The sequence below is a fragment of the Polypterus senegalus genome, chromosome 18 (assembly GCF_016835505.1).
Source record: "Polypterus senegalus isolate Bchr_013 chromosome 18, ASM1683550v1, whole genome shotgun sequence".
NCBI lineage: Eukaryota > Metazoa > Chordata > Cladistia > Polypteriformes > Polypteridae > Polypterus > Polypterus senegalus.
In genome coordinates this window covers 54,576,208-54,591,693 of record NC_053171.1, presented here as the reverse complement: position 1 = coordinate 54,591,693, position 15,486 = coordinate 54,576,208, and the positions used below count along the sequence as shown (strand labels likewise).

The following is a 15,486-nucleotide window of genomic DNA, read 5'->3' as shown; positions in this document are numbered from 1 at the left end:
AAGCAATACCCCCCAGAGAGGAGAGAGGGCACAATCAATATCGCCATCTTAAAATGCTCACCAGCTGGACAAGTGGCTCAGCTCCTGCCACACATTGGCACTATAAAAATCTCAGAGCAGCCACCGGAAGTGCATATTCTTTTAAAGACCAACTCCTAAAGTACAAGGATCAATCCCTCACCTCTGTTGTCTACTGTTTGGCGCTACGCTCTTTTTTGTTCTTTTTTGCAAACCAGCGCCATCGGGACTACCAGCTGGCACTCCAATCCTTTTCTATGTGTACTCTTTTTCTTTGTTATAAGCCACACAGCGGGAATCAAAGTTGGTCATGCTGAAGATTACAGTCCTGGGTCAATAAAGGAACACATTCGACCCATTTGCTGAGGACCATTTCTCTCAACATGACAGTCATGTGATCCTCCCTTTTTCCTGAAATGTGGGCTCACATAGAACACAGGTGTTCATTTGCAAAACAACAAATTTACCATCACAACACAACTTCTTTAGCGAGATTTTGTTGAGGGTTGTTACAGAAACACATTATTTTTGGCATTTATCACTTAGTTTTCCCTCTTTGCCTTTCAATGTAAAACACTTTATAAGAATAGAGTCTTAACGATATTATTGGATCTTTGAAAAAGATTGTCATGATATCAATGTCGATAAAGTTAGAGACAAAATTTTGCAAATAACTGGAACAAGTGAAGTGAAACCATTTTCACACTCACTGTACACACAGAGTCTGGACGCCCAGTCTGGCTTTGGTGCTTTACTTCTCATCAGACAGGTGAACACGTTGTGCTCTTCCTTCACGGTGATGACGCTGCTCACTTTCAGAAGCCCCTCCATGTCCCGCTCCGTTGTTACTGAGGACTGCGATGTCACGTCCGCCCCATTCATGTCCCTCCAGATGACTTCTGGTTGTGGGTTCCACTTCTCAGCGCTGCACTCCAGTCGGGTCTGCTGGTCATCAGTGGAACTCACAGAAATGGAGGGCTGAGTACCTAAAACTAATAAAACAAAAAAGTGGGAAAAGGCGCATTAACACCTGCCAATGTGTCAGGCTGCTAAAACATATTGATAGATAGCGGATCTATTAATCTCATGTCTGGTAATTGTATTCGTTCCTATCATTTAACAAAAATAATTTTAACATAATCTAAAACAGGTAGATGGCAAACATAAAGATACTATATAATACAAGTATGTTTGTTAAACCAAAATGGAATGGCAGTTTAACATAAGGGACACATTCAACACCTAATGCTTGCCAAAAGATATCTGCTTTTCTAATTAGTGATTTATCTATTTTCCTCAATTTTATCTCACTCTCTCTCACATTTTTAACATCTTCCCTATAAATGCCAGAGCAGACTCCAGGAGCTCTGGTAGCAAACACCTGATCCATGACATCGCTTTACAGGGCCAGGTAGGCTGAACAACCCTTGGATTTCCGTCCCTATCGGAGATAAAGTGCAGCCGTTTTCTTGATGCACCTCTAAGTCATTGTGAAGTTTCTGCTTTCCAAAAGTTATTTTGTGTATTTTGTGAAGGTGACTGGGGAAAAAAGACATATTCAAAAACCAAAATATAAGCTGAGACTGGGAGATCAATCAACACTGCAATCAAAGCCAAAATCAGAGTCAAAAATGATAGGCAAACACTAAGCCAAAGCCAGGAAGCATGAGAAAAAGTTTTGAAATGGTGAAAGGCACATTTATAAAAGGGTTTTATATTATCTGTACTCTGATGAGAAAATGATGAGAAATTTTGTGAAAAATAACCTCTGGTAGAGTCTAAGGGCTCTGCTGATTGAAATGGCGCTGTGTCCTAATGCCTTTCCTCTTCCTTCCTCTGCAGACCGGACGATTGACACCTGTAACACTACTGACGTCACTACTGGTGTCCACCTGCCTAATCCCACCTTTTCCTGCCGGAAGGACTTAAGACCGGAAGATCCACCATCTTGAGAAATCTCATTTTGGAACTTGCATCTGGAAAAACGTTTTTGCAATTATTGTGTGTTTTCTTTTGTGTTTGCTGCATTTCAATTATACTGGGCTGCCAGGGTGGTGCAGCAACTTTTTATTGTGGTCTGTCTGTTCTCTTACACCTTTTAACCTGTTGTGTCCTTACTGGAAGGTCGTGACCTCTGAGGACACTCCCCTAACAATACAGGTCATGATCCTAACATTGGAAGCGACAAAATGGCGTCACCCATAAATAATCAAAATGGCAGCAAAAAACAGCCTAAAAATATTACAACAATTCAAATGGGCATTATTTAAAAAAAACGGATCGGTCTTCTCTTTTTAACAATATTTTCCTCCGTTGCGTGTAGTAAATGTGAGATGGTATGGACATGATAAGGTACAGGCGAGAGCAAAATACAATAATAATTTTATAATTCCAGGAACCAATTTCTGTTTTTTATAAAAAAATAAAACCCTACTAGAATTTACATCTGGGAGACCAGTTTTCCTCCTAAACACAGATATTAAGATTCTTGGCAGAGATCATACTACTGTTTTGTAAGATCTGTTAAAGGCAGACAATTACAGCCTTATCATTAATGTATACTTTAACATAATAATTAGATCAGCAGCAACAGAATTCCTAGAGGTATTGCTATGCTTATTTCAGAAAAAGCTTTTTGGCAAATTTCAATGGGTTTACATCCACCATCGCTGGATTACACCAGTGGTTGTAAACATTTTGTACAGTATACAGTAACTGCACTTTTTTAAAACGAAATAGAGCCCCCTTTTAGAAACAAAATAAAGGCAAACCCACATACTCTTTTAGTTGTTTTCTACACCAGGTTCACCATAGGAAGTTGTTAGATTCCATAATTCTATGAACTAATCATATAGATTTTTTTACAATGCCATACCTACTGACTTTGTGAATAGAGTAACATTATAGATGAGGTTTGAGCTCTTTGACATTAAACTTACAATAAAAACTTCGCCTCTCCATCTTTTACATTAAGGCCTGTTCTGTAGGGCAAGGGCAAACTGGGAGATTGAAAAATCAAAACAGGAAACATAGCCAAAAGGTTTGAGCAACATCAAGAACAGAAGAATGAAGCAAAAGTTAGCAACCTCAGAGATCAATTTAAAAAGCAAGGAATTCTCTTGCAGAGTTTTAACAAAGGTGTGTCATCTGCTGCTCCGATAAAGACAAGACCTTTTAAAGCCATGGCTGCAATTACCCATGAGTTAGAAATTTGGGAAACAGGCTGGGAGAAGCTACCCAAGCATTTGGAGCAAACCTGCGGCACTACCAAACACACACAAGATCCCTGCTAGAATAAAATAAAATCCAAAAATATATACCAATACCAAAGTAATGTGATCTGAGAAGAACACAAAGTACAGTATAAGAAGGGTAGGTGGTTATATGGCAACCCAGGTAGCAAAAATAACACTTTTAACATAAACAGCATCAAATGAACACCTAAATCAGACAGTAGATTCTTAAATCAGTTTAGTGTCGTTCTATCAGGACATTTCCACATCCTTTGAATTTGAACAATAGGAATTCCTTACTTCCCATATTTTTAGACAATGCATCAGTGTTCAGTTTCTGAATGTTTTCAAAAGTTAAATTACATTCAGTCCCTGAAAGTTCTTTTAGAGAAGATGTTTACAGTCAATTTAGTAGAAGCTTTCCATCCTGTATCCCTTTTCGTAGGTTACATTTCTAGCTCTGTAGCTTACTATCGATCGACACGTTTCTGAAAATATTCTCCTTGTTGTTACACCAAAGGAAGAAGCCGTATGCCCTAAGTCAGCGTTAAATAGGATCGGGAGATTTATAAGAAGGCCTCATGCACCCAATGATCACCTGGCAGCAATAGACAACAGCATGTCCACAACCATCCAAATAAACAAGATGGCAGCACACACGGTTAAAACCAAAACAGAAAATCATGGCATGATGATGTCACTGAAATAACGATAAAGAATAATAATAAAACCAAAACTGTAACATTGTCACACGATCGAATTCCCATAAACAGAAAACAAGACTCCAAAATCATAACTCTTATAACTTTACTGGGTACATCCCCTTCCATTTCTTTTTAAAATTTTACCACAGATCCAAATGCAATGTGGGTGAGTCATGTGAGCAGCAATGGTGATTTCTAACAGCATTTGCTACCATTATCAAAAAATATTAAGGTGAAATTGTCATAAAACAAAAATAAAAATGAACATAACAATACATCATTAAGGAGAGCCGAACGATTCATACGTACTCATGACACCAGTCACCTCAGGTCACTCAGGCACGCTTACCTTAGGTTAGGGTTTTATAACATTGTTCAAGCCACATTTAACATTAAAGACATATTAAGCATTAATTTAAATAGAAGCACATACTGTCGTTTTAAGCATTTATTTTGATGAGTAACTACTTCCTGTAGAATCTCCTATCTTGTGATAAGACAAAATAGAGTACAGAGTGGTCAAGGAGCAATGGCAGATAATGAAATAAATATCACCGCAGATTTGGTACTGACCTTCCACACTCAAGGCGATCTGGACCTTTTCCTGCTGCTCTCCAGAGTCTACATGGCACGTGTAGATGCCTTCATCGGAAACACGGACACTTTGTACTAACAGAGATACACTTCCATTCTTCAGTTCCTCTTGAAAAATGGACATTCTTCTGTCAGTTTGATTTACGATACTGTAATTTGTGTATAAAAGCACTGGTGACCTGAATTCGGCTGTAAACCACCTGACTTGAAACCCCTCAGCATTCAGTGCCGGTGAGAGGGAGGCTGGCAGCATGATGTCTTCACCAATGTAAGAAATGATGGAATGAGAAGGACCAACAACGGAAAAGGCCTCTGAAAAGGAAAACAAATGAATGCAGTAGTGATCAAGATTTGTTTTGTTGATTAGAAAAAAATGCACATGACAAATTAAGTAAAACCATTATGCAAATTTATGAGTTTCACCATTTACACTTTTTGGCAAAATGGGAACAGTAGGAAACGATTCACTTGAGAAAGTAATGCCAATATAGTGCCATACTTGAGAGGAAAAACAACCTGTAATTCTACTTTGTGGTCGAAAATTAATCGATACAAATAGTCACCCCAGAGAACCAGGTAGGAGGAAGCTTGTCATCCATTTTTATTTCTTTTTGCAAAAAGGGGCATCCCTGCAGTTCACAGAATAGCAGGAGGGATGGTCACTGAGTGGAGGTACAGAGTCTTATTTATACCCACTTAGCTTACACAACAGATTTGCATATTACAATTATATAATATAAAAGAATACATTTGTTGGATACAAAAAATATGGCACCTTGATCACGCAGTATAAGGCTTCACTGTTTTGTTAAATCACAAAACTAACGCATTGGCCACGTGCTGCATGCCTCACATTCCTTACTCTAATTGGTTAGAGCCTCATTGCCTCACCGACACCCATCCTCCTGTGTACGATCAGCTTGTTAGCTGGTAGGCCGAGCGGCACGAGCAGCTTCTCGCAATCACACTGACATATGGCATTTACAGCCTGCTCGTTCTACAGAGGTATTTGAGTGCAGTGTCTGCTTTTGTCTGGCCAGACCCTTGTTCTTGGCCTAAGAAGTCTGAAGCAGGGATTCAAGTCTTTCTGTTTTTAGCACATCCTCCACAGTTGGCCTCTTTCAGGCAGCCTAGAGCCTGTCATTTTAATCCTACGTGATTACCGAAATATGTTATAACATTACAAAGTTTGAGTTTTCTTTCACATCTTACCTCCCCAAGAGAAGTATGTGCTGTGGAAAAACAATAAAATTATGAAGCTCCATCTTGGATGAGAGATCATGGCTGCAAAAGAAAGAAGAGTTTGTTGTTGTTGGTGTAAAATCAGGTGTAAGACAAAACACAGATAAAGCAAATTCAAAACTCGAGAAAACTAGCGAGTGGATGATGCAGTCAACATGGGACTGCACTACATCCTGCAACATCTTAACAATCCAGGGATATATGCAAGGATTCTCTTTGTGGACTTCAGCTCTGCGTTCAATACAATAATCCTGGAACTCCTCCACTCGAAACTCACCAAGTTTTCTGTTCCTGCCTCCACCTTTTAATGGATCACCAATTTCCGGACCAATAGGAAACAGCAGGTGAAACTCTCATCTAGCTATCACATGATCAAAATGGCCCCACCCAGGGATGTGTGCTCTCCCCACTGCTCTTCTCCCCCTGCACCTCTAAGGCCCCCTCTGTCAAACTTATTAAATACTAGCAAAATACCTGCGCTTCGCAGCGGCGAAGTACTGCCTTAAAATTTTTATTAAGAAGAAAATTAAACCTTTTTAAACTGAGGGAAAATATACCAATAATTATTTGTTAAGGATCTCTTTGTATACCACATTGTGAGTTTGGCCCTCCGGTTGTAATATGACCAAGCTGTGCGCTGAGCTTACTCTTGAGCATGCAACGTACAGTTGGCCATGTGAACAGTAATCTTGTTTCAAATCTCACAGCTTGGATTGCTGCTGTCATAATCGGTTTGAGTTTCATGGTTTGTTTCAATTACGACAGTATTTGTAGGACTTGTGTTGAAGTGACAATCAGCATCTGTCAAGCGTTGTAAGTATACAACCGGTTTCATCAATAACTTCACATCCAGCTTTTGAGAGTTTAAACATTCATAAACATCAAAGTGTCCACAACTCAAACCGTCACCTGTGAATCTAAGATGTTTAGGAGGCATTGGCGGTTGTTGAAAGGTGTAAAATATTTGGCCATTTTGGTTCACTTGAAAGTGACAACCGAACAATTCAGCGGCAGCCATCAACTCACATGCAGATGCATAGGTGAAGGGCTTAAGCATTTCACTCTTATAGTGCTCCTGTGTAGAATAATTATCTCCTGTACCGTCATCAGTCCACACCTTGAACCTGTCCCAGTCATTCAATTCACAAGACACAATGTTCCTCCGGATATCAAGAATGAGCCTGATATGGCCGTGCAATATGTAACAAAGAGAATGGAAAAGGTAGGTATCATCTCCAGGCATGGAAACCACTCGGTAAGTGACAGTTGTTTGATCGATGGTGATCACCTCGATAGACATATTAATGGGGGTACAATAAAGGAAATGGGTAACTGAACAATGTAAAGTAAGTCTAAAATACCTACACAATAACTATAATCGTAATAAATGAACAATAAAACAGCGGAGAAGCCGTGGATTAAATAAAAAGGCTGTAGTTAACAGCAGGCAGACGTGAATCCCATGGCGAAGCAAGGAAGGGAATGTAGAGACTGGAGCGATGGACGGCCTTATATAGGCAGGCAGCCAACGCCGCCTTACAACGTGACCGAGCTGCAGGCTATGGACGTATATATGTACGTAAGTAGGATTCAGTTAGCGTTGGGAACCCGCGTACCAAATTTCTTGAAGATGGGCCCATAAGTAACGAAGACCGTTGGAAAGTTCAATATGGCAGCCGACAGTGGTGTCATACCATCAAAATAAGTACGTACATCGGTTTTGGTTAGCACAGGGAAGCCGCCTACCAAATTTTGTGAAGATGGGGCCATAAATAAGAAAGTTTAACATGGCGGACGTTGTTGACCGTTATGACCGTTACGCGCAGAATTTCGAAATGAAACCTGCTTAACTTTTGTAAGTAAGCTGTAAGGAATGAGCCTGTCAAATTTCAGCCTTCTACCTACACGGGAAGTTGGAGAATTAGTGATGATTGAGTGAGTGAGTGAGTGAGTCAGTAAGTGAGGGCTTTGCCTTTTATTAGTATAGATGAGAATGACACAACCACCATTAGACTCTTCAGGAATGGTGATGGGACAACTGACGGGAGGTTGAACAGCAGGCCCTTTGGAGTAGCAAGAACAACCTGGAGCTTAACACTCTTAAAACTGTGGAGACGACAGTGAACTCCCACAATATTATCCCCCCTCTCCATACTTAATGCTACTGTGACAGTTGTGGAAACCTTCATGTTTCTGGGATTTTTAATTTCCCAGGATGGTAGACCAATGTGAAGTCCACCATAAAATAGGCACAACAGCAAATGTACTTCCTGTGACAGCTGAGGAAGTTGAACCTACAACAAAAAGTCTGGTCTGCTGAAAATATCATTGGTGCCTACTTTACAGGACCTGTACTATCATGAGTCATGAAATGGGCTGGGAAATTCATCATTGACACCACACATCCAGGCCTCAACCTTTTGAATTTCTTCCATCAGCCAGTCTTTATAAAATAATAAACGGCAAAACAAGCAAATAGAACAGAAATGGTTAATTCAGCTTAATCAGGATGGGCACTGGACCCCCTCAAGCCTCCCTGGGTCTTGCAATACATATTGTTAATACTTGTTTTTCAGCATTTATTTCAGCTTTCGCTCTGTACTTTGTATTCATATATATATTTACATTCTCTGTCTTGTTTTGTATATAAGGTATGTAATTAACGGTTGTGTGTATGTCAATTATGTAACTTATACTTCATAATCAAATTCCTTGTATGTGTGCATACTTGGCCAATAAATATGATTCTGATTCTATTATTTTTCTGCACAACCCTATCACTAATACACTTTTTGTTTAATGTTAAAAGGAAATTTCTTCACTCACACTCAAGTCCGGATACACATGTTAATTATTTCTGAACTATTGCAGCAACTTCTCAAGGCACGGACAGGTGATTTTTTGCTGAGGTAACCAAGAGAAGCATGTAAAAAATGAAATGAAAATAAATAAAAAATAAATCTTACTACCAAATCCTAACAATAGACAAGAATCGAATACGAGAAAACAGGGAAAGAGGTCAAACTGAACGAAACTCGTGAGAAGTACAAAAGCACAGCATTCTTTTTCCGCAGATCGGCTAACAAAACGCTTGTTAATCTGCAATGCCTAGTGTATGGAGGAGAATTCAATAAAGGAGCCTCCAGCTGACCTTTTATCCTGTTGCATTGATAATGTGCAGGTCATGACCCTTGAAGCCATGCCCCTAGAAATGGAGAATGCGGTTCTAATGACAGCTCTCAAATTGGCAGCGATAAAAGGACCTAAAGATAGTGGCCAAGACATTAGAGTTTACAAAATAAAATAACACAAACCTGATCATGACAACGTACGTGTATCCTGCGCTGGCAATGAAGTCCAAACAAACACTTCTTTCTTCACAGTGAGTGGCAGAACATCACAACGGTTTACTTTGGTTTGAGATGTATAAAGACACTTACCTGTAACTCTAGTGTTGCCTCTGGGTTCAAGTGGCTAATTCTGACAAGGACTTTTCTTGTTCTCATATTTAATTGCATACTTTATACCGGGTGACTGAAAGTATAATGCAATCAAAAATAAGTGTCTGGCTGAAAAGTGAACATCATATTAATTTCCATGTACAAAATATGAAACAATAGTTTCAAAAGTTTATATCAAGTTTGGCAAACATGTGTAAGTATTGGGCAACTACTGAGTTGTGATAAAATGGGCAATCCGACTCCTAAGCATGAGAGGGCACTGTCAGCCGCCACACTCGTCTTTTGCCTCCAGAGTTCTGACATCACATCCACTGCCATCAGACTGGAAGTCCCACCCATTTTTCCCCAGTTTGGAGAGTGCCAGGTCTCCACCACACCAGCAGTGAGCCGCTGACTGAAGAACAGATCTACCGCTGTGGTCACTTCTTAGTATGGATTTGTGCGCTTTGTTTGTTTGTTTGTTTGTTTGTTTCTAATTACATGTGGCTTACACTTCTTTTAGCCCAACCCTTTTTCTGTATTTGCACTTCTTCTTACAAGTTATTTATATGCTGTATATTTATCTATTCACAACCTTTATAGCCTGCTTTAGTTGTAAATGTAAACCATCATCGGTATATTTACATGAACTTTATTGTCTAATTTGCTTTTGTAGCTGTCTGTGTTTACGAAAAAGTCCATGAGAAACTTAACAAACACTCCTGAACCATCAGCTGCCTAGCATTCAACTGGGGTCACTACAAGAAACAGGCCAAACGCTGAGTCTAATTACTAGAGAACAAAACAAAAAACACAAGATCCTAAATTCTATTTCCATAAAGAAGGCTGAATATCTATATCTGATGCTCACTATTATTTTAATAAGCACCAACAAAACTATTAGTAGTCTTTCCTTTTAATTGCTCGATGTCTGGAGGCCTTAAAAGTTTTATATCAGAAGCTTGTTTACATTACGTGGGTGACCCACCTATATAGAACAGTCCCATTAAAAAAACTGCATGCTAATTATTATCATTTATTTCAATTGGTATGGGTATTTGTACTAATATTGGTTTGACATTTTTATTGCTACTCTGGTGACATCATCACAAGGCCATTTCGCATTCTATATTACTAGATTTTCACTGTCCTCTGTTGCTACAACATGACAAGTGGAGATCACGTGACTTCATCACTCCGCAGCACCTATGTAAGATGTGGGCGTCTAGGACAGACAAACTTTCTGATGTAAACTAAAACAACTTGTTTTGATAAGAAATGTGATTCTCTCAAGAAAAGGGTGGTTTAGTTTCAATCAGGACCCTCTTTTGCTTCCGTTTTAACTATAAAATGCATCTTACATTTTGGCTTTGTTTATGATTTTATTTGGACTTTTATTATGATCGATTCCTGCTTTTAGGACTCTCATTTTGGTCAAGTGCTTAGCATTGTCTACGTTTTTTTTTTTTTAATTCGGCTAATTCTGACAACCCTGGCTGAGCTTTCTTTTTTCAGCTGGGAACTCCTTAGCTTTTCACGTTGTAGCTTTCTTGTACAAGTTAATGAGGCCAGTAATTAAAGACCTCGCCTCACTTAGGGGGCATTCTCAGAGCTTTCTAATCATTTCACAGGAGTTTCCCCGTTCTTTTACAAGTTAGTCATTTCAAACTCCTAGCTGCTTGATCTTCACCTTGCATGTCCCTTACGCTTACACTCCTCTCCTCATCACATTCACACAGACTTTAGCACATACCAAGTTCAGGAATTTCAAGACGCACCCTCACCAGACTGGCAGGACTGGTTCTTCTACTCAGTTCTTATCCTTTCTCACTGAACAATTGTTTTTTATCACCAAGACTCATTGTAGTCATTTAGGCCTATTTTTTGCACATAGTGTAGTGTTTTCTGCTCCATTTATCTGGCTTGGTGCCTCGCTGGTATGTGTGATGCCCATGTTTACTGCGACTACTCCCCATTCCCATTTCTCTCTCAATTCTCCTACAGATGTGTCTTTCAACTGTGGCCCAAGTCGGAGTTGGTTTCTGTTTTACTTTCAATACATCAGGAACAACCGTACAGCTTTGAGCTGAAATGAGTGTGTTGGAATGCAGACAGATAAGTGTGTCTTCCAGTGTCCCACATTTTCTTGTCACAAGCCTCTTAGACATAATTGTGATCCACCGGGCTGAAATACAATAAACGCGGCACCTTAAACACTGAGCTCCTTTTCACAGGTCGGTTCCACTCTGTCATATAGAGTTGAATTCACCATTGAATCCATTATAATATATGTAACTGTTTTGTGAACAGAGGGCACCCTCCATACGTGACTGACAGACCCTCAGTTCAGCCCCAACATAGTAAATATCCACCCTATGAGAAGCACCAGCCAGCAACGCTTCCTTTGCTTTATCTCTTTCAGTTAATTTAAGAATCAGCCACGCACTGTAAATTAAGAGTCCATTCACTTTCCATACATTTCCAAAGTCCTCAATATGAACATACAGTAAGATAATATCAAAGTCTACAGCATCTCTTGATTTGGCTTTAATACATTTCTAGCGATAGGAATGCTTTCTTACATCTCACATGCCATCTTGGATCTCTTTTTGCAGTAAAGCCATTAAGCGCTTTGTTGCTGAAAATATAACTTGATCTCACTGCATCATGCCACCCAAAAATATTTTTACACAGAATCTCTGTGGTCACCCTGGCAAAAGTTTTAAAGGTGTAACACTGAGGAAGGTGTGCGCCTTTGTGACTGGACTCGATCTGCACTGCTAGTCACATATCCCACTAAATGAGAGCCCCCAGTTTCACTGCCATCATTTACTGCATGAGCCATACAGTGAGCATCCATGAAACTCCTCATAGAGAAAGACTCACCTGTTCTCACTTTGCTTTGGATCAAACCGCTTTATGAGATGCGCCTGTCATCGTGAATGCGGAGAGATGTTTTTATACTCAGTTTGTGTCCCCAGGATCTTAGTATCAGGCCAAGTAAGAAAACAAACTCTTCACTCTGCAGCTATTGTGTTTAATCTCACTCTTACTGCATCTCTTTAATTCCTCTTTCATTTTACCAGGGCATTCAGCCAACAAGACTTCATCCGAGCCTTAAAGTGACAGAACACACAAAAACACAAACTACAGTGTCTACTTAATCTCTCGAAAAACACACATTCAATTTTCCAATCTTTGCTCATTAAAGCCAAATCTTTTTCACACGTACACAAAAATCAGTCATTCCACTTCAAAAAGTGATACAGAACTCAAGTGTAAATCAACCAAGTATGTTCATGTGGTACAAAACAGAGTGAATTTGTTGCAGATTGCTGCAGGTTAAACCACAAATATTATTTTATATTATTGGAGGAACAGCAAATGTCAAACTAATGCAAATTGTTAAACTAAAATAAACCGAATTACAGGGGACACAGTTGTTTAAGGACTTTTAATTTTGCTTGTCCAATCGTCTTCCTCCCCAGCAGCTTGCACTGTTTCCAGCTCTGCACACAGACGGTCTTATGTCTCTATTCCTGTTCTGTTATTTAATTAATCTTGAGACGCTCGACCGCATGGCAGAATGATGGAGTTTCCAAGTGAAACTAGTGATGGGTGACGTGCAAATCAAGGTTATTATAGTTAACAAACACTAAAATCAAAACTGAAGCTATTATTAAAAAAACATTTTCGTAAACTGAAATAAAATAATTAACAAAACAGAAATGAAAAACTAAAACTAAACAAAACTATTAAAGTAGCTGGAAAGACTAACTGAAATAAAATAATAATTTACTAAAATAATTTTAGTTTTCTTTTTTAAATGAATATTCTTGCTGTTAGTTTTTAAACCTTATAACTTTTAAACTGTAAAACTGAAAGTCTTCCACCACGAGCTGCCTGCATATATTCATCCAGTGAGCGACGGCTGGTGAAGGAGGGCGGCTGTTCACACAGCATTTGAGGTGACAGAGCAAGCAGAATACGCGGCTAAAGCGCGTGGAATAGAAAGTGATTTACGTACCGCCTTTCTTTGCACTTGTTGTATATCAAGATGCAATTCAAACGCCTGCAACTGGAATGTGGTGCTCAATAAAAACTTTACCGTATGAACAGAAAAATCACGAGTGAGTAACGTTTCAGTTTATTTCTCAGGTGCCTGCTTTTTGTTGACAGTAATTCACCTGCCACTTTGCATACAAAGTATAGAGAAAGTATAATCATGAAAAAAGTTCGACTTCGGGATTTTGATGCATCTTCACATTTTAGATCTCCCCAAGTCCGAAAATACAGTTTTTTGGAATTCTGTTTGTGTGTAAACACAGTAACTCAAACACGCAACTACACTAGATAGATGGATGAAATCTGGCATGTGGTCGTTACACCAAAATTGTAGATCTCTATTAACTTTTGGGCCAAATCCATCACCCGGAACACTTTACCTGAACACACTTGCTTTGTTTTTTTTTATTCATGCAGCTGCAGAGTCCAATTTAATCAACTTTACTTTTATAATAATTGATCAATATATTATTAATTTGATTTGATTTGTTGCTGATGGTTCTTTACTTTACATAATATAATCATTGTCTTGCAGTTTACTCCTCAAATATCCATCCTCATATCCGAGTAAACGAGAAAGTCGAGAATCCAATAGCAGAATTATGTTTTAAAATATTTGTCCCCATTTATTCAATGTTTCTCTCTCTCTCAAAACAGATAGTTGAAAATCATATTCTTTTTGTTCTTAACATCAGTCATATCATACATATTGCATACCAGGGATTTTTCCTGCCTTGCATCCAAACCTGCTTGGGTAGGCTCCAGGTTCCTCTGATCCTGCTCTGGATAAACAGGTTTAGATAATGTGTATATTGTTCTTAATCTCAGATGCGGTCTCTGTCAATTTGTGCCTGTGTATACTCTTATTACCGGCTCCTGCTCTGCTCATTATGGGTTTACTGTTCTTATGGCTGGGCTACTCAAGTCTCACTGCCCCTAATCTTCACAATACATGTTTGTTTTCCTTTGTTTCCCTCAATACAGCTAGATGGGGTCTGTACACTGATTCAAGCCTAACAGCTCTGTTCTTCCTTAGCCCCTGTGATTTTCATGGTCACACCTGTCACAACACAGTAGATTCTGTTTTCTGATTGTTGATATATTCTCTCTATAAATTGTTTGTGCCTGAGATGGAATCAGAGATCAATATGGCTGGTAGAAAATAATAAAGCCCAATATTTGAGATTTTTGAATGCAATGTTGAAGGCATTCATTATAAGCACATTGTCGTTGGAGCAGGATATATTGTGTGCTGTAGAAATTTAGAGTAAAAAACCCTCACACCTTAAAATTAATCTAAATTTCATTACAAATTGGCACATTCTAGGTAATAAAAGGAAAAAAAAAAGTGCCAACAGTCAGTACAGATGTGTTCAGCACAAATGACATAGAAAATATTTTAAGAACAATAAAATTGTGTGAAATTGTTCATATTCAGTATCTGGTTTTGATTATGCTTATTTTTACAAAAACAAAGCCAAATAGTAAAGTGTGTCGTGCAGTGCAGTAAGCTTCCACTAGCATTAAACTCATATTATATCTAAACCTGTTAAGTGCACAGTTGTGTCTCATTGTGACACAAAAACTAAACTCTTAACCATACTATAATTACTAAAACTGAAACTAATATATCCATCCATTATCCAACCCGCTATATCCTAACTACAGGGTCACGGGGGTCTGCTGAAACCAATCCCAGCCAACAAACCCCGGGCAGGACGCCAGCCCACCGCAGGGCACGCACACACACACACACTAGGGACAATTTAAAATCGCCAATGCACCTAACCTGAATGTCTTTGGACTGTGGGAGAAAACCGGAGTACCCGAAGGAACCCCACACAGACACAGGGAGAACATGCAAACTCTACACAGGGAGGACCCGGGAAGTGAACCCGGGTCTCCTAACTGCGAGGAAGCAGCGCCACCGTGCCGCCAAACTAATATATATAAAAATGAAATAGAAATGTCTTTGTAAAATAAAAACTAAACTAAAACTAGAAAAGCACGATGAGGGAAAACTAAAACTAAACTGAACTTCCAAGTGATGTCAGAAAAAATATAGAAATATAAACTAATATAAAAAGGCAAAACTATAATAACCTTGGTGCAAATTAATCATTATTCTTGAAACCTTTCCAGTGAGTCATACAAATCGATTCTCAGCCACAAGCGAATTGTCCAGGTGAG

At 39.0% G+C, this 15,486-nt stretch overlaps 1 protein-coding gene across 2 annotated transcripts in view; it reads right to left on the bottom strand.

Annotated features, from left to right (window-relative positions):
* LOC120518872 (butyrophilin subfamily 1 member A1-like) overlaps nt 1-12,272 on the bottom strand; it is a 30,683-nt gene extending 18,411 nt beyond the window's left edge. Inside the window, exons 1-4 of one of the 2 annotated variants that reach the window (XM_039741873.1) lie at nt 12,118-12,272; nt 5,762-5,833; nt 4,529-4,861; nt 729-1,010 (exon numbers count right to left, since the gene is read on the bottom strand). In XM_039741873.1, the coding sequence (XP_039597807.1) occupies nt 729-1,010; nt 4,529-4,861; nt 5,762-5,831 (685 nt within the window). In that variant the 5' untranslated portion in view covers nt 5,832-5,833; nt 12,118-12,272. Of the gene's footprint in view, nt 1-728; nt 1,011-4,528; nt 4,862-5,761; nt 6,308-12,117 lie in introns of those variants that run through there. The other variant, XM_039741874.1, reaches the window with a different exon arrangement.
* Between the last annotated feature and the right edge of the window lie 3,214 nt (nt 12,273-15,486).